This window comes from Nestor notabilis, unplaced genomic scaffold, assembly GCF_000696875.1.
Source record: "Nestor notabilis isolate BGI_N333 unplaced genomic scaffold, ASM69687v1 scaffold5235, whole genome shotgun sequence".
NCBI classification, from domain to species: Eukaryota; Metazoa; Chordata; class Aves; order Psittaciformes; family Psittacidae; genus Nestor; species Nestor notabilis.
In genome coordinates, this window is record NW_009928767.1 from 18,166 (window position 1) to 37,053 (window position 18,888).

General features: G+C 39.4%; 1 protein-coding gene across 1 annotated transcript in view; it reads left to right on the plus strand.

The window, feature by feature from the left end:
- Positions 1–18,888, plus strand: part of CCDC88A (coiled-coil domain containing 88A) — a gene marked incomplete at its 3' end in the record, with an annotated part of 62,470 nt that overhangs the window by 17,465 nt on the left and 26,117 nt on the right. The window contains exons 3-8 of the mRNA XM_010014654.1: positions 3,946–4,054; positions 8,807–8,876; positions 13,458–13,516; positions 14,275–14,358; positions 14,902–15,042; positions 16,218–16,387. Coding sequence (XP_010012956.1) covers positions 3,946–4,054; positions 8,807–8,876; positions 13,458–13,516; positions 14,275–14,358; positions 14,902–15,042; positions 16,218–16,387 — 633 coding nt within the window. The remainder of the gene's footprint in view (positions 1–3,945; positions 4,055–8,806; positions 8,877–13,457; positions 13,517–14,274; positions 14,359–14,901; positions 15,043–16,217; positions 16,388–18,888) is intronic.

Sequence of the window (18,888 nt, forward strand, 5' to 3'; positions counted from 1 at the left end):
GCCCTGGGGCAGCTTGAGGCCATTTCCTCTTGTGCCATCCCTTGTTCCTTGGGAGCAGAGACCAGCCCCCTCCTGGCTCCATCCTCCTTTCGAGCAGTTGCAGAGAGCAGTAAGGTCCCCCTGAGCCTTCTCTTCTCCACACTAAACCCACCCAGGTCCCTCAGCCCTTCCCCATCACACTTGTGCTCCAGGCCCTGCTCCAGCTCCGGTGCCCTTCTCTGGCCCCGCTCCAGCACCTCAATGTCTCTCTTGCAGTGAGGGCCCAGAACTGAACACAGGATTTGAGGTGCACCCTCACCAGTGCCCAGTGCAGGGGCACAGTCCCGGCCCTGGCCCTGCTGCCACACTGGTGCTGACACAGCCCAGGATGCTGGGGGCTTCTTGGCTGCCTGGGCACAAGCTGCTCATGTTCAGCTCTATCAGTCAGCACCTCCAGGTCCTTTTCCATGAGTGCTTTCCAGCAGCTCTTCCCCAAGCCTGAAGTGTGGCATAGGGTTGTTGTAGCCCAACACAGTGGTCTGTTTACATACCATTATGAAGACATAGTGCTATGCAGATGCTAAAGTTTTGTTCTTACAAGATCTAAATTTTCTAGTAAAGCTTTTGAAATGAGGAAGTGGAAAGCCTAAGCTTTTATGACATTTGTGTTTTGAATTCTTGAGGTTGCACACTAATTTTTGTGTTGATACTAAAATAAGAGCTATTACAATATCCAGGAAACTCCAGTGCCCTCTGGTGTGAGTGCTCTAAAGGGAGAGCCATCTGAAATGCATGGCTGTGGAAATGCTGCTGAAGATGATGAAAAAGCCTGGAGATAATCTGATAGTCATTAAGATTAAAGATGAAGATTAAGGGCCCAAATCGGCCATTTGGCGATAGGAACGTAGAAATAGGAGACTTCAGCTGATCTCTGTTGTGCCAGCAGGGCAGCAGGATTTATCCTGGATTTTCTCTTCTGATTTTAACCAATTTGAATGAATTCAGTTTGGAAAGGAGTTCGGTTCTGCTCGTCTCCAGTGCAGAATCACTGTTAGCCCATTTAGTTACGTTTGCAGCTACAGGTTGGCTGAGTTAATAAATCCAAGGTGACATCTTAGTCACATAGTTTGGGCTAATGTATTCTAAAACGTACTTTAATTGTTTATGGTATATTTAGGAACGTGATGATGAACATTAGGAATGAGGCAATTACCCATGTAAGAATCCATGTCCTAATTTTCCTAGATTTATATTTGTAAATATGAGAAAAAAACATGCTAAGCTTACTGCTGTTCTTTTAGAAATGACTCTGTTGGAGGTGCATTTTATGTATGATCTTTCCTTTCCAGCAGTATTTTTTGTACATTGGTTCTGTCATACTTACAAACCAGGAAATTCTGATAGCAGTAAACTGAAGGCATGAATCTCTCTCTAAAAAGTCTAATATTCTACAACCAAAGAAAGCTGTAAAAGGCAAATTAAAGTTTGTGTAGGTAACTTAAATACGTAAACTTTGTCTGTAGTGACACTGGTACGATAAGCATGTGAAACCACCCATCAAAGTGATAAATTGCATCAAAATAAATAATGATGCTACTAAGTTCAGTGAAGTAGAGGGAATAGCTCAGTTTGGGGTGCTGGTTCTTTACCTGTACATGTTGCTGTTGAATCAAGTACGTGTATAGAAGCATATGAATTGTGTATATCAGTGACCTGGTAGACTGCTTACATGCAGTTCCTTTAGATAAAATGTATACGTTCTGTAGGATGCATATTTTTCTCTGGTGTCCTATGAACAGCCTTCAGCTTGCGTGCATCAGCAGCATCTGGTGTTCAGGTTGCAGGTCCTGGGTGTTCTGCCAAGACAACTCATGCTGACCTGTAACCACCTCCATTCAGTCTCTGTCTGAGGAACTCCGTGGAAATAAATAACACTGTGTTCTGTGTGTGCTGTTCAATAGGCAGACCCTGCTCCCCAGGGGAAGATGTAGCCATGTGTCACCTGGTAATGCAGTACGCCCAGGCGACTGGGGGAAGGCTGTGATGAGCCTTTGTGTGCTGCTTAGAACCTGGGTGATTCACCTGTGGAAGAGGTACAAATGCAGACCTTCCCTGGAGCGTGATTCTAGTAACTGAAACATCATCTGTACCATGCATAGAACCCCAGCCTAGTTTGGGTTGGAAGTGACCTTAAAGCTCACCCAGTTCCAACCCCTGCCACGGGCAGGGACGCCTTCCACTGGAGCAGGTTGCTCCAAGCCCCTGTGTCCAACCTGGCCGTGAACACTGCCAGGGATGTGGCAGCCACAGCTTCTCTGGGCACCCTGTGCCAGCGCCTCAGCACCCTCACAGGGAAGAGCTTCTGCCTCAGAGCTCATCTCAATCTCCCCTCTGGCAGGTTCAAGCCATTCCCCTTGGCCTGTCCCTCCAGGCCCTTGTCCAAAGGCCTTTTCCATGTTTCTTGTAGGCCTTCTTAAGGTACCTCTCTTTAGACAACACTTGTGCTAAAAAATTGAAGAATTAGGAGGTTTTTGGCAATGTAATTTCATTTCCCTTGCTGTTTGGTTGTGTCCACTATAATATTCAGGTCATCTATGTATTACAGCAAGTTACTCCTTTTTCTGCATTTGATTCCCAGCTATAATCCTATTTCTGTACGTGTTGTTACTGAATTCTGCTATTATGCTGTCACGCCACTTTTTGCACTTTATCGAGGTCATTCTCAACTGCCATAATGTTCTTTGAAGTTTTGTGTTTGTTGGTTGGGTTTTTTATTCCTCCCCGTTTTTGCCAGTGGCAGTTCTGGTAAGAGTGTTCTGTATTCCATTGTCTAAATCATTAATGACAGTGTTGACTGAAACCAGACCCAGCAGACACACACCCTTGCAAGTACCTCCAGTGTGACAGTGAGGAGTTAGTAGTTTGAGTGCAGTGTTCCAGCCAGCTGCACACTTATCTGACAGTAATGTCATTAAACAATACCATAATATCATTAAATAGCCAAAGTTTTGTTGTGCAACTCTATTAATTGTCATTGTGAAAGTTAAGATGCTTCACACTGGCCATAACTTAGTTCTGTACAGGGTGTTGTGGGGGAGCTGCACTGATTCTGCATTGTGTTCCTTGAAAAATGGCAATGAATGCTTGTCACCCTTTCTTGTATGTGGCTAATAACTTGGTATGTTATGAGGTACTGAAAAAAGGTGACTCATCTGAGTTTCCTCAGATCCTTTCTGCTTTGTGAAGGAAAAAGGGATTGATTTCCTCTCTGAAACCAGGATAAACCAGGGAAAAGTCTGGTAGTGTGTGAGAATACGTGACAATAACTCCAAGTAATAATACTTTTGTTGACAGATTTCAGTGAGCTGTAACTAACTGTAAGATAATTTAGTATGTGCTGGCATGATGGATTTCATCTTGCTCATTGTTCTAAAAGTTACATTCTGGTTTGTGCCTCATGACAGTTAAATAGCATCATACAGCTTTCCAGTATATAGACATTCAATAATGTAGCCAGACTGAATTCTGTTATTGGTAATTGTCTGCATCAGTGAGACTGATTCCTGATGCCTGCAGTGTGTGTGCTGGGGTATTTACATTACAGCTGTGTTCTGCTTTCTGTATTCTGTCGGGGAGAAGTGCAGAACCACAAAAACTTTCTTCTCCTATTCCTTCTCCTGTAATTGTGATGGGTGCTCCCAAGTACATAGTCCGTTAATAGCCAAAAAGAGTGCTAAGCTGAATAGCTCTATCGGAGACACATGTTTCAAGTTATTAAGTTGTTTCATTCTGCCTTTGGCAGTCACTTCCACAGCTCCTCTTTTACTTGTGGAGGGGAAGAAAACGAGGCATGGTGACCAAGACAAGAAGCTGTTATGCTGGCACATTAACTGTATCATCTGTTTTATAGAGAGAGCTTTAGAAATTAATGTTCAGTGTGTTTAATTTATTCTTTTCTTTTTCCAGTAATCCAAAGTCTGCTAATCAGAGGATAAACAAAAAAGTAAACAACGATGCATCACTAAGGATTCAGAATCTGTCTATTTTGGTGAAACAAATAAAAACTTACTATCAGGTCAGTAGTTGTTTCTTGTACTGTGCTTTGTCTGGAATTGTTTGTGTATTCTTTCATAGTTATGCCATTAAGGCTAACAAAAATAAGATTAATATTCTGAGATACTTCATGGGTGGTTTATAAATCTGGTCACGTTTTTTATCATGCTTAATTTACAGCTATAGTAGTAGTCTGGAAACACTTGAATGTGAGTGATGATCTGTTTATATAATAGATATTCTGCATGTTTGAGTGCACACATAGTACATTAAGCATTATTGATTGGTATTTTTGAGTTGAAGCAAGTTTTGTCCATATGAGAGAACTTATTGCATGTGTTTTTAGTCTTATCAGTGGAATCTTTGTAAGAAAAATGTGATGAAATTTATTGGTTTTAGAATTGAGGAAAAAATGAGAGAGGTGATAATGATCAAATGGGAATTCATAGTAAATGCAGTGATGGTCTCCTTTAGAGCTGTAAAATAGGCATTGAATTTTGTGTGTTTTGTATAATAGGTAAGAGCCTGGTACCATGTTTTCTAGCCTAGAGAGAGTGGTGTACACTGGAGTAGAATCCCAGACTGGTTTGTGTTGGAAGGGACCTTAAAGCTCCTCCAGCTCCAACCCCTGCCACAGGCAGGGACACCTTCCACTAGAGCAGGGTGTTCCAAGACCCTGTGGAACACTGCCAGGGATGGGGCAGCCACAGCTTTTCTGGGCACCCTGTGCCAGCACCTCAGCAACCCTCACAGGGAAGAGCTTCTGCCTCAGAGCTCATCTCAGTCTCCCCTTGGGCAGGTTAAAGCCATTCCCCTTGTTGTGTCCCCACAGGTCCTTGTCCAAAGCCCCTCTCCAGGTTTCTTGTAGCAGTTTTAGGTATTGGAAGACTGTTACAAGGTAGGAGGACACTGCAGATACCATCATTGAACCTTATAGTATGTCTTTAGTGCCCTTCCCCACTCCCCTGTTCCTTTCTGCCGGGAGAGTCCACATCTGGGAGAAGGTCTTTGATCTGCCTCTGGCAGTGCATCATGGCAGAGCCTGCACTGATGTATGCTTTGCCTCATGTGTACACACTTAGTATGTTTTCAGAAACTCCAAAGCACACTGACAATTCCCAGCTGTCACTTCCTGCAGTGGTCAACCACTGTACATCTTTCTAGCTCACACTACACATATGCATACTTCACATAGTTCTTTACTTGGCAGCTACTACATGTGGATGTAAGTGCTGCTGCTGCTAAGACCCATATGCTTCTCTATTTCCTGATGGTAGTCATTTTCAACCAGGCATTAGTGTTTCACAACTGGTCAAACACTGGCAGGGTTGATCTTTATTTGAATACAAAGCGTTCCCTGTGCTGCTTTGCCTTTATAGTATCAGCAATGGTATCAGGCAGAATTGCTTGCATTTAGGTAGCTTATCTTGGAGTGTCTCAGGATCATGCATGTTGCTCCAAACCTTCATGTTAGAAACATTTTATTACAGCTTTTTTTAAAATAAAAAAGTCTTACTCACTAACTGTTAAGATTGGGCACCATGTCTTTAGTGGTTTGAGTTTGTCCTGTGTCAGTGTAAGCTATATGGAACTGCAGACCCTTTCTCCCTCTTTTCCTCCCTGTCTCTGAGGCTTGTGAGATGCCAGCCTCACCAGGTAGTACAACATGCAAGCATTGCAGGTCTGGCATTTGGTTAGGAGTAAAGACATACAGTATCCAAACTGGAACACTTGTTCAGATTTAGAATTGCTTTTTCCATGCGTTGATGTTCACTCAGATATGCCCATGTGTGTACAGGGAGCTTTACATGTTGAGGTAGTTCATTGGGTTTGGAGAGCAGTGTTGAAGGATGGACTGTAGGCTTTGTTTCCTCTCTAGCATAGTGCAGCCCAGCACGTGAGGTGTTTGCCCACAGGCTGTGCATGGGTTAGCAGGGTAGCTTAGCACACTTGGTTTCAAGAAGGGATCAGTTTAGTTCCTGTCACCAGTAAAATTGCCCAAGGCAGAAAAGGCAGTGCTTGATGGGTGCCTTGGGATCAGCCTGTGAGAGCCCTCTCCTAACCTGGGGTACCCCTTGGCAGAGCAGGGGCACGAGCCCTCACACCTGAGGGCTTCAGAAAACTGTACAGGCATCGTGCTCAGTGTGTGTTCTCATTGGGATGCCTGAAATCTGAGAGTAGTGGAACATGGAAATAATCACTGTGCTGAGGCACAAAATTAAATAATGCTTGGAATAGACAAACAGGAATAAGATATCAATTGTAAAGGAACTTTTAATTTTTAGCATTATGTTATCCTAACTGCTAAATCTCCAGAGAGACCTTATTGTGGCCTTCCAGTACTTAAAAGGGGCTATAAGAAAGATGGGGGGAGGCTTTTTAGCTGGGCCTGTTGCAATAGGACATGGGATGATGCTTTTAAACTAAAAGAGGGAGATTCAGGCTGGACTTGAGGAAGAAATTCTTTACAATGAGGTGGTAAAACACCGGCACAGGCTGCCCAGAGAGGCGGTGGATGCCCCATCCCTGGAGACATTCAAGGCCAGGCTGGATGTGGTTCTGGATAACCTGATCTAGATGATGGTGTCCCTGCTCATTGCAGGGGGGATTGGACTAAATGAGCTTTGAAGGTCCCTCCAACCTAAACTGTTCTATGATTCTGTGAACTTTTTATTGTGAGCTTGTCCATGTTAGTTTATTCCATGTGTTTTTATAACATCTGTGGGAAACATTGTTTAGCAAATTATTCCATTAGTGTGTTAAGTGTATTTATCAAAAACCTGCACTGATTGAATATAACATTCAAAATTAGAATGTTATGTTAGATTATACAAGGTTTTCGATTCCTGTGTCATCTTTGTTCTTCTTTGTAATTAGAATTGCATCTCCTTTTACCAAGGAAGCTGCTTTCCTTGCTTACAGCATCTTACTAGGTCCCAAATGAGTCTTTTGAATCTGTAAGTGTGTGGAATTGTTCTCAGCAGCTGATTCAGGAGAGCTGATCCCCTTATAAGTTTTGTTGGGCTTGGGAGGTTTGATAGTGAGCCCCATGAGTGCTCTATCAGCCTCATTTGGCAGATGAAGTGCAAATCGTTAGTAGAATAAATGCTAATGAACACTGAAAGTTTGTACAAGCAGGATTTTGTAAATAAGTTTAGTTTAGTGAAATATGTGAATTTTGGGACACACAGGTTCCAACTGCCGGTTTTTAATTGAATAAACACAAATTGAGAGCAGTTGCACCAAGCTTACTGGTGAAGTTAACACCGTGTGACAGAAGAGGTGGTAGACAGCTTTGAAGCAGGGTAAAGGTGTTGTAAGAAGAGGTGATAATGGCATTACTGTTTTGAATATACACTTTTTGGTTATCCCTGCTTGTACTGTGCTTCACAATAAGAAAAGCTTTATAATAATAATATATACTAATAACCATCATGGAATTATTTGAGCTATTACAACAAAACAAAAAAAGCCACCAAGCCCCCATTTCTTAACATATGTCATTTTGTTTTGTAGGATCTATAAATACTCATTGAATTCCTTATATTTTACCTGTTCTTTATTGATTTAAAACTTCCTGTGGGGCACTTCAGATCTCCTTTTTTTGTTTGAAAATTGTCTTTATCAAGATCTCAGGATGCAAAAGTAATGGTTGAAATTCATGATGTTTGAGTAGGTCAGAGCTATTCTCCTCCTCCTCATAATGTCTTGGGTGTGTGCCATCAGAGTAGGTATTTTTCAGTCCAGTATTCAGGTATGATTTTTTAGGTGCTGTACTTACTGATACACAGGTATAGGTGATACTGTGGGTGATAATTTCTACAGATGTTTTTCAAGAAATATTGTCATTTTTCAAATTAGACAAAATAAGTTGACTTTTAGGTTAGATTTTTACTCTACAATATGACACCTAATTTGTTCTTTTTGGATGTAAAAAAAGGGGTGGTTCTGGAATAGATTGCTTATGAAATGAACGTTTTATGTATTAATGAGTCCATCGCTGTGGAAAAACAAAAAGCTGCTGATGGGATGGCATCTGCTGTGATAAACATCTGGGAACAGGAGGAAGACTATTCTGCTTCAGAAGAATTAGGCTCTGTCTAGACTGGGGATTTGACCTGATTACAGCCACTACTGGCTGACAGGGACTATCCATTGATGCAATCTATGGAATAGGTGGGCAAAGCTGCTGCTTGAGTGTGTGTGAGCATACTAAACTCTGCCTGATCATGCAAATAGTGGTTTGTACCTTTGTAGTCAGGATTTTCCCAGCATAACTGCAGCAACCCCCCTAATTTTCACATCCATGTCTTGGTAAGGCCACTGAGATTATGGCCATGATATATTGATCTTTTGTACTGTAAATGCAACGTAGAGTCAATAAACCGAACATTTTTATCAACGAGCCAGCAAGAGAAACATGATCATGAATAATTTAAAGGAGTTTTGCTACCTTCTGAGACACAGGATCTAGTTGGCTCAAGATTCGTAAGACAGCTCATTGCCATGACAGGGTTTTACTATATTGAGATGATCTTGCAAACCAGTAAAACAAGGCTTTTGTAGAAGTAATTCATAGTTATAAGTTTAGTTTGTTGTTTTTCTTTTGAATTAGAGGCCAAATAATTAAGTATCGAACATGTATGTATTAAGACCTGAAACACTTTAAACTACTTAATGTAATACTAATTTCTCTTCAGTGGTCGTTAGTATTTGATGTTTGCTTTTATTCAATACACATGATTAAAATAATATTGTAATTATACTTTTGTAGGAGAATTTGCAGCAGTTGATCATGATGTCTTTGCCAAATGTATTAATAATTGGCAAGAATCCTTTTTCTGGTAAGTTTGTTTTTAACTAAGATGAAAATTCACATATCTATATTATTTCACCGGAAATAGCATTCATGTAGGTTTGAGCCTTTCAACAGAAGATTGTATAAATACTTCTAGCAAATAAGGGGTTTAATAATGATGAGTAACATTTTCTTGTTCACACCAAGGTCCACACTTTACAATAATGTGCTCTGTCCAAACCTCAGCGCTGGCTGTCATTAGGATTTATACTGAAAGGAAGTGCATTCCCAAGCAACCAGTGAGCCACTAATACAACAAAGTATAAGTTTCATGTATTCCCAGTTACTACACTTTCAACTTTCTTTACCTGAGCCACCCCTGAGAAAAGAAGCAGTTCAGTGCATCTCACTTGATCCAAGTCCTAATCCTTGTTTTTCCTTCCCCAAAACTCTTCTGCTTCTCTTGCATCGTTACCTGAAAAATATTGCAATGACCTTCTTGCTTTCTCCCCTGAACTGACACTGTCTTCTCCATGCTCCCACCTTCTCTGCTTCCAGCTCTGAGAGTTGCAATTTTCAGACCAAGAAAATTAGCCTGTATGGACCCAGCTGACTATCCACAGCCACTTGGGAATCTCTGCACCATGCTCTCAATTCCAGAAGCACGGAGCAGACACACCTGGCCTGCATGGAGCCACTATGGATTGGGCAGAATTTATTTACTTGGGTCTAATGTGTCCCAGGTGTTCTACTTCTGATGTTCTAGCACCTCAGCAGAGAGGTTAGGAACTACTCTAACAGGCTGTGTAGCTTCCCCTGGCTGCTTTTATTCATTTAAGATGTCTTCTATACCATGCTTCTGTGTCTGTGAGACAAGATTCTTCTCATGAGCAAGAAGCCCCATCTGTGTTACCTCGCTTTTCAATTCCAGGGCTCATAACGTTGATACTTTCCATATCCCATCTGCATATATGCCATTTATGTAGGTATCCTGATTTAAGTTTTTTGATTTTTTTACTTGCTGCTTTTGAATATTGCTGCTTTTGCTTCTGAGGTCACAGCCTTTTAAGTTTCTATATGTGTAGATGCTGTAATCTGTCATGTGCACCCAGAAGTGTGAATGTGGTCTCTTCTTTTCCAAAAGAATAGAATGCATCTTGCTTTTACATTTTGATTCCAGACATTCTTAAGGTTTTCAAAAGCCTTCATAGATTTGCCTAGAAACCAGATTTAGTGGGAAAAACAGATTAAAACCCCCCAGGTCATAGTATTGCTTTTGTAGTGACATTTTTTAGTCTCTTCAAGATACTGAAACAAAACATGTCTTAACAATATTGTGTAGTATAAGAAGAAGTCTTATTTAAAATGCAGTACAAAATCCCACAGAGCTGATGTAGTATTCAGTTGTATACATAAAAATCTATGCTTTAGTCATTAAAACAGAGGCTTCTTCCTGTTTGGGGACCTCAGCTAAGTCTATGCAGCTTTTGTGGTTTGGCAACTGGAACCTCTGCTAGTGTGTGCGCTGCTTTCCTGTGGGGGTACTGGATTTGTGAGAAAATACAGACTTTACTATAGTACAGCCCACATATTATAAAAAGAAATGTTATGAACACACAATATTCTTGAAGACGTTTCAGATTCCTGCCTGAGTTCATCACAGAGTTTGATTTGAGTCAGAAGATAGACCTGTTCCCTTGGGTTCCATCCAGGGAACCCTTTGAAACTCAGGCCCACTCTTTCTCTGTCAGCTTGAAGAGGGCCTCATCCCTACAGGGATTTTAAAAGCTTTTTTCTTTGGTGGGCAGAAGTAGTGAAATCAAACCTCAGTGACCTTTTCAGGGACTTGCTGTGTAAATGATTGCACCAAGGCAAGTGCCCATAGTAGAAGTCGATTCTCTGATAATGATTTGGCTTTGGTCCACTAAAGCTTAGGCTGTAGCTGTGATTTTTCGCAGGAATGTCTCCCGGTTTTCCCCATTTGCACTTCAGGAATGATTATTAGAGAAATACCAGAGGATGACAAATTGCAGAAGGCCAAGACGGGTGAGATCCCAGGAAGAGAAACGTGTTGGACTGTATCAGAGACAGTTGGCTAATCAGGGAAAATGCAGCTAGAATGCTGGATTTGAGCTCTGGTAAAAAAGAGGTCATTAGAGACTTGATCAAGAAATGTTTCAGTGGAGCTAATTGGCAGGAAGCCACTTGGAGGAGAGAACTGGAGGAGAAGAGCTACAGCCTGTGACTGTAAATGTGAAGTTAAATTATGGAGGAAAAGGAGAAAGGAGATAACAAGGTGAATGTTCTTTAATGGGGGGAGAGGAAAGATTAAAACAAGTTAGTATTTCTGAGGGAGCAAGCCTGAGGAGGATGGAACGCTACAGAGGGGATGGAAGTCAGGGATAAGAGTGAGTGCAGGGAAGATCGAAGGAGGATAGGATAGGGTAGGGACAAAGTTCAAGTAGCAAGTTGGAGGGTGTGGAAGAGAATGATCTATTTCTGTATTTGTGATGGGGAAAAAAAAGGAAGAAAAAGATACAAGATGCTTGGTAACAGTGGGAAGCTGAGTTTGTCAGTATTTTGCCATCTTGTATCAGGGAATATGGGGAAAGACATGGAAACAATTCAGGTAGGCTTTTAAAAGCTGGTCGGGAGATGCTGAAGCAGCGTGTGAGTGTCCAAAGAGGAGTTCAGGGATTGCTTTAAAAAAAGGAAAGAAAAGTGATGAATTTATTAAGATAAATGAGTGTAGGATGGATTCCCTCTACTGCAGTATTCTGGTTAACCTTAATTGATCATGACAGGCAGCCACGTGGAATTCCCCTTCTTTAGCTGAAGTAGTGAGCTTCTGGTGCAACGTGTTTGTTGATATTTCTATTCCTGTGCAAAAGACTTCCCAACTTGAGTCTTTGGGATACAAGAAGTCTGTATAAATGATTAAAATCTCCCATTTGAGTTCATGTTCTTTGTAACCTATTTACTTGACTAATCTCTTTTGAAAAACTTAAATGTTCCATGTTCATTGGGATTATACACAACTCCCTCTAAAAGAAGCAGGTTGAGTCAGTCTTGAAATATACTTAATATTATAATGCACAGAGAACTGGAGCCATGAGGAAGGTGGAGAAGCTTAGCATTTGTATTTCATCTCTGCTTTATGGCAGCAGGCTTGACTCTTCCCTTAAAGCTAGTAAAAAACATTGAGTTCTATATCCTTTTAGTTTTTTTCTTGATTTCTTTTTAATTTCCTCTTTTGATCAAGATTACCTCGTATCTGTAACTTTTTGAGAAGGATTTTGTTTAATTCACTTACAAGATACTGTAGTGGATCAAATCAAAGGACAATTTGCTTGTAAGTGAATAGTTATGTCTATCTTAAATGGAGGTTCATCCAAAATAGCCTTAGTGGCCCAATGTAAGAAGAGTGCAAGCTGCCATTTCGGAAAGAAGGTTCCGATGAGTTTACTTTTAGATGCTTATAAATCAACATAGAATCATAAAATCAACTAGCTTGGAGAAGACCTTTTAAGATCGTCAAGTCCAACCATTACCCCTTGTGGTCATTGAGCATCATCTGTGATTACCAACCTAGTCCTTTAAAAAAGAGACTTCAGTAACTTAGATCAGGTTCCGGAATGACTGTGTGTACTTTAGTATATGCCAGACATTCACTGTTTGGTATTTGGACTGAATGTGACTCCTGATATCAGTTATACCAGCTGTGTCACAGAGTTTTGCAGAATAAAAGTCAGGTTTCTAGCCAGACCCAGCTTTATTATATATGAGAGCATAGCTTTTGTCTGGTTAGCTGATAATGAAGTAAACTACTGGCTGAAATCCAGAGTATATTGGAGAAGGGATCTTGTTAGGATCTTTTTATTCCTAGACAGCCCAATGAATAGTGTTTTCTGTTCCAGTAAAGCAAAATATGACCATATAGAATTTAATTCCAACTAGCCCAAGCTGTTTCGCCATCCTTAAATCGGTTGCTTTATGGCATTTACATTCTAGATACAGCATTTATTTAGTAGCAAGATGAGGACATTTCAAATGTAAAAAGTAAGAAACATCTTTACTAATCTGTAGACAGAGTTCTTTAAGTTAAGCTTCTTTAGGAGATTAAGATGCTTAGAGCCAGATGTGGAAATACATTTTGGTTTTTAGATGTGCAGATGAATATCTAATACAGCTTTATAAAATAATGTAAATGATCTCATCACCTAACTCTTGCAGCCTGGGGGTGTCAGATAATTTAAGCACTTCTTATAACTATCTTGAGATACCTGAGATTACAGTTGAAAACTTGATTGTAGGTCTCCAGAGCACTTCTGAAAATGTCACTCACAAGTTTTGCTTTACAAAGGGCTGAAATGCTGTTTTTTTTCACTTAAAATTATTATGGATGTTAAGCTGTTTGTTAACACGGGAAGTTGGCAGTTAAATGGCAAAAAGGACTAAGCTGAAAGCTGGAAAAATGAGGTTTATTCAACTTTTTGCTTTCTAAACTAGGTTAACATAAATTACATGAAAATTATGAGAAAAGCTGATGTTTTCTGAGGGGTAGGGCAAGAAGCTCAAGTTCCTATTTTACACCTACCATTTTCTTATAGTTCTGTTTTCTTCTTAGAGCCAGGTACAGAAGAAGTAAAAAAACTCCTTCTGCTTTTACTTGGTTGTGCAGTTCAGGTAAGTTTAATTATGTTTATATCTGTATGAAATAGTTTTAAGAGCTACAGGTCTCTTTTCTTACTGTTTTAGTACTTGGACCTTCCTTTCTCTAGTGGTGCTGTTGCACTCCTTGAAAATCTGGATATTCTTACAGTTAAAATGGCTACAACTTCTTATGTTTTATTTTACAGATATAACAAACTGTGTATGTAGAATTCCTAATAGGTTATTAATTGTAATATTGTTATTTACTTGATACCATAAGGAAAGGAAGAAAATGGTAAAGTATTACTTACAATTATCATACTGGTCTATCTTACTGACAGTGTTTTATGTATTTAATGAACTTTTTGGATGGACTGATGTTCTTATTGGGGAAGTTTGTACCATTCAGCTAATTAAAGTGAAAAAGTAGAGGCAGTTATATGTTCATAACAACTTAATTAACTTGCGTACTAAAGGAGGACACTGAAAAAATACGTGTGGAACTCAATATCATCAAATGTGAATAAGTAGCTACTTTAAGAAACCTCTTCCTTGCCCCATTTCAGTACCTGTTTTTTCATTATCATTTATCAGTGTTGAAAGTTCTAATTACTGCAACATGGCATAAACCAAGTATTTATTGGTCCACAAAATTACTGGGTAATAATTTAGTAATGTGATATTGTAATATCAGCTTTATCATTTTTAGCTCTTAGAAATACAAAGGAAGAATGAAAATACTTGTAGATATATTAAAAAAATGTATATAAAATAGATGTCTTTATTTCTAGTGTCAGAAAAAGGAAGAATTTATTGAAAGAATCCAAGGTCTGGATTTTGACACTAGAGCAGCTGTTGCAGCCCATATTCAAGAGGTACATTGGGGTTTTTTGTGCTTTTAACTTTTTTGGAGATGGAATATTGTATTGAAGGAAGATTAATTGCACTTATTCAAGAGCAAATAAATCAAATATGTGATTTGTATACCAAGTGGGTTTAGTAAGCCAAAAATGCCCTCATTTTTTAACTTGATTCACAGAACGACTTCATGATGGAGGTTTTTTTGGACTACATTGTTAAAGCAGGACCAGGGAGCAAGTTTGTTGCTCTGACAAATTCTTACTGTAGTTTAGTGAATTTGTCACGCGCAAATTTATTTATGAAGTAAAATTCAAATTGCATGATGTGATATGTAGTAGATATTAAGTCATAGTCACCTTTTGCTTTTCATTTTGCCAGAAGTACAAGGTGCTACTTCGAAGTATTCCATTACCTACAATTTAATCTATCTTAAATGGTTTTCCGTACCTTGTCTAGAGAGTTTAACCCATAAAGTTTCAGTTTTATTTTCTTCCTGCTTCCTTTCTATCTCATAATTTAAGGGGGATGGTTTTTCTCTTCCATTTCATTCTGTGTAGGTAACTCATAATCAGGAAAACGTGTTTGATCTGCAGTGGATGGATGTCATTGTACTGACACAAGAGTATGTTGATCCTCTCTTGAAAAATATGGCATTACATTTGAAAAGGCTTATAGATGAAAGAGATGAGCACTCAGAGGTATGGATGTGGTTTATTGCTGAGGAGAAATATAAGAAATACTTTTTCTAAGATGATGCAGCTTAGCATTTTTATAACTAATAGTTTAATGTATGTTCTACTAGCATATTTAAGCAAGGATTCCTTACTGCCAGAAAGTTGTTTCAAGAAGTGTTGGTGTGCTTACTAGTTGTTGAAAACTGTGACAAACTAGAAGAGGTAATAGCTGATGATCTTCTCTGTGTAACCAGGGTTTACAATGACTTTAAGTAACATTCGTTTGTACTTGAAAACAGAAAATCCAAAGCTGTATCAGCTGAAGTTTGCAGGAATCAGTTGCCTCTTGGTTTGCAAGCCATTCACTGAGAAATTCCTGTTACATTACTGCATTCTATTGGAGAGGTTTGAGTGAACTGGAGCAGGTTCCATACTAGGAGAGGAGGTTTTACGAGCTTATTGTGAGGTACAATCAGAGTATTGTGTGAGAATCAAGAAGCAGAAAGGTATTCAGTAAAAGCTGCAAGTTATGGATCACCTTGATGTGGTCCCAGATTTGCCCCTCAGTAGAGTGTGGATATGTTAATGTTGCAGTTATTCCAAATATTCCTTTGACAGTTAGCAACTGTCTATCCAGTTCACAACCTTGACAGGAGTAAACCAGACACTGAACCATGAGGACAAAGAATGTGTGGTAATGCTTTTTTTTGCAACGCAAAGGAAAAGTAACTTTAAAATACAAGAGATCTTCATTTTAGGATAACACCTTTATTTATATGATGAAATAGGAATATTCCTGTAGGGCTGATGCTTTGTTCATTTGGCAAGGATGCTGCTGCTCACTCAAGAACACCAGTTTTTTTAGAGATACATATTTATCCTCATGGTCAAGGAATTGATGCCCTTTCATTATCCCAGTCCATTCTGAGCATTGATAATTTTGTATACTTAAAAGGCTAAATTTGAGTAGATGAAGAACAGCCAAATGATTGTTAGAGCTGTGACTGTTGACTTGCTTTAGGTACAGAGGCGTATTCAGGGCTTCTAACTTCTTTTAGGGCAAAACTTTTTTCCATTATTCTTTGCTTCATTTCAGTCTTTGATTTATCAAGGCAGTGAATTATGCTGGTTTCTGCCATAAAAGTCTCTCTGAATGCACTTTTGTATTGTTTCATCTCTTTATTTTTGAAACTCCTTAGACTATCATAGAACTCTCCGAAGAACGGGACTGTCTCCGTTTCCTACCTCACGCATCGGCAGCACAATCACCTTGTGGATCTCCTGGCATGAAGCGCACTGAAAGCAGGCAGCACCTCTCAGTAGAGCTAGCAGATGCCAAAGCAAAGATAAGAAGGCTTAGGCAAGAGCTGTGAGTACATGTACATCACAGAATGTGTTCAGAATTACAGGGGTTTACAGTGTTGTTGATTTTGCACAGTAGTAGTTCTCTCTAGACAAATCCTTCATTCTTTCAAGTGTTAAATTACAGTTTAAAAAAAAAAAAAAAAAAGGCATTTTAGTTATTGCCAGTGTGACAAATACAACTTTCATCTGTGTTTGTCTTAATTCGTGTTATGAATTATATTAATGTTTTAACCATAAACACACGGAAATCAGTGAACTGCTGCTGGGCTAATTTTGTGTCTTTTGTACTCTGAACTTTCTGAAAAACTGACTGTGTTTGAGCAATCCCTTGGGCATGTTACCATAGAGTACTGGGCTCTTTGTTCTACGTAAACTGTTTGTCTTTAAGAAATACAGCTAATCTAATGCAGCCTTGCCTTTTTCTCTTACATATTGTGTCCATATTGTTGTTTCAGGGGCAAGTTCTTTGTGCTTCCTCTGTTGTTCATTATCATTAACGACTCTCTGACTGTAGTTTTAATATATCTGTGTTTATACATGTTTCTAAGACAATAGCTTTGCACTTGAGGCAGTTACGGGGTAACACTCAAACAATTGCATGGGCAGGCAGGTAGGGACTGGAAGCAAAAGCTGTGTCCTGAGCATTCCCAGATTAGTGACAAAAACATCGTTTTTAAAAGGAGATAGAGCTGTAGTGATTCCTTATCAGCAGCATGATTATGTTACCTGTTTCTTGTTGGAAACAGAGTAAGAAATAGTCGTCTACATTTGTTGGGATAGGAAAAAATTACCATTAATTTCCTGTCCCCCATCTCTGTGTTTCTTTCTGTGTAGAAGATTCCTTGTCTGCACAACATTTGTTTTCTCATGCCCTTCAATGCTGTTCCACTGATATCTGCCATGGCACTCTACAGAGAAAATGAAAGAAAGGGAATTCTGCCAACCAAACTTCACTAGATCTCTTGACCCATTGCAAACCCGGACACAGTGAAACAGACCTTGAGTTTACTGGCAGGGGGTGGTCATTTGTGCCTAAGGAATATATAGTTTGTAAATGTGTACGTTTTATAGCTTGGTTCAGTTACGCTTTCTTACTGTTTCCAGCTTGCTATATTCATCCAGTTAAGGGGTTGCTCTCTTCTCCCACTAGTGCTGACCTCCTGGCTAGGGGTGTATTCCCCTCCTTCACCTCATCCAAGTGAAAAATCAGTCCCATTGTAATAAAGATCTTTGTTTTTCACATTCTAATTAAAACCTTTTATCCCTTCTATTTTATGAAGAAAGCTGATTCAGTAAGTGAGTACTTAATCTGTCTTCATAGTCTTGCAACATATCTGAGCAGTAGCAAAGAGCTACTTAAGGAGAAGAACAGTAACTGTTGAGTGGAGAATCTGTTTCTCCCTGTAGCAGTGTGTAATGTTTTAGCAGAGTGAAGTATGTGCACTCTGAACTTAAAATACAAATGTTAAATCTGGAGAGATTTAACTTTTAGTTTAGAAACAGCATAAATAGTTTAGAGACAGCATAAATAAAGGTATTTTGCTTTTAATCCAGTGTATCTCGTGGAGAGAGGGGAGAGGTAAAATTAAATGGAAAGTTGAAGGTAGCAGAAGTCAATCATCAGCTCACTGGTCTGCTCTTAGCAGCGTTTGTGATCAGATCATCTCTAGCTGGCTGGGTTAAGTATCTGGTTGATTTACTCAAAGCATCCCCTTCCCCCACTACATCTTGGTCCTCATGAAGAATAGAGGACAAAAAGATTTGGCTCTTTTTTTCCTGATGTCTGTATTATTATGTGTCTACTGAAATGAGCCCGCCCAGGATATTCTATAAACAGCTGCACCAAGAAAATTAGTGAAAAAATTGCTGTTATTAGTTTGATTGACAGTTAATAGATAGCCTAAACACTGCACGCTGCTATGCTCTGTATAATTTAGTACAATCCTCTCTAGTCTGGAGCTGAAGCATGCAATTAGGGCAACAGTGATGGCTCAGAACATCTCACATTTTGCACTCTATTTGAATTCAATTCGTAAATAAATTTCCTTTATGTGTGGCAGTATATTTAAAATACTAGACTTTGATGAATTAACTTCTGTATGTAGCATTTGGTATTAAATGCTGAGTGGATTTGATAAATTTAAAATTAGATTCATTCCAGAGTTGAAAATATTCAGCTTAAAATCTATTTATAATCTGATTTTGGCAATGAACCTGGTTTAATATGCACTGCAGCTAATACAGTTTCATACAAAGGGTCTGTAGAGATGAGTCTTTAAGTTGGATTCAAAACAGCAATTTGAGGCTTGTAACAGAGAAACTCCAGAGCTGGAAATTGCATGCCTAATTTTCTATATTACGTCCTGTGTCTTTCTGTGTAGAACAATAATACAGGAATATGAATGTTAATAGGAAAGTTACAGTGATCTAACATAATAGAGAATACATTTGTATTCCTGTATGGTTTCTGAACACCCATGCAGAGGGAAAGCTCTGGTATCTGCT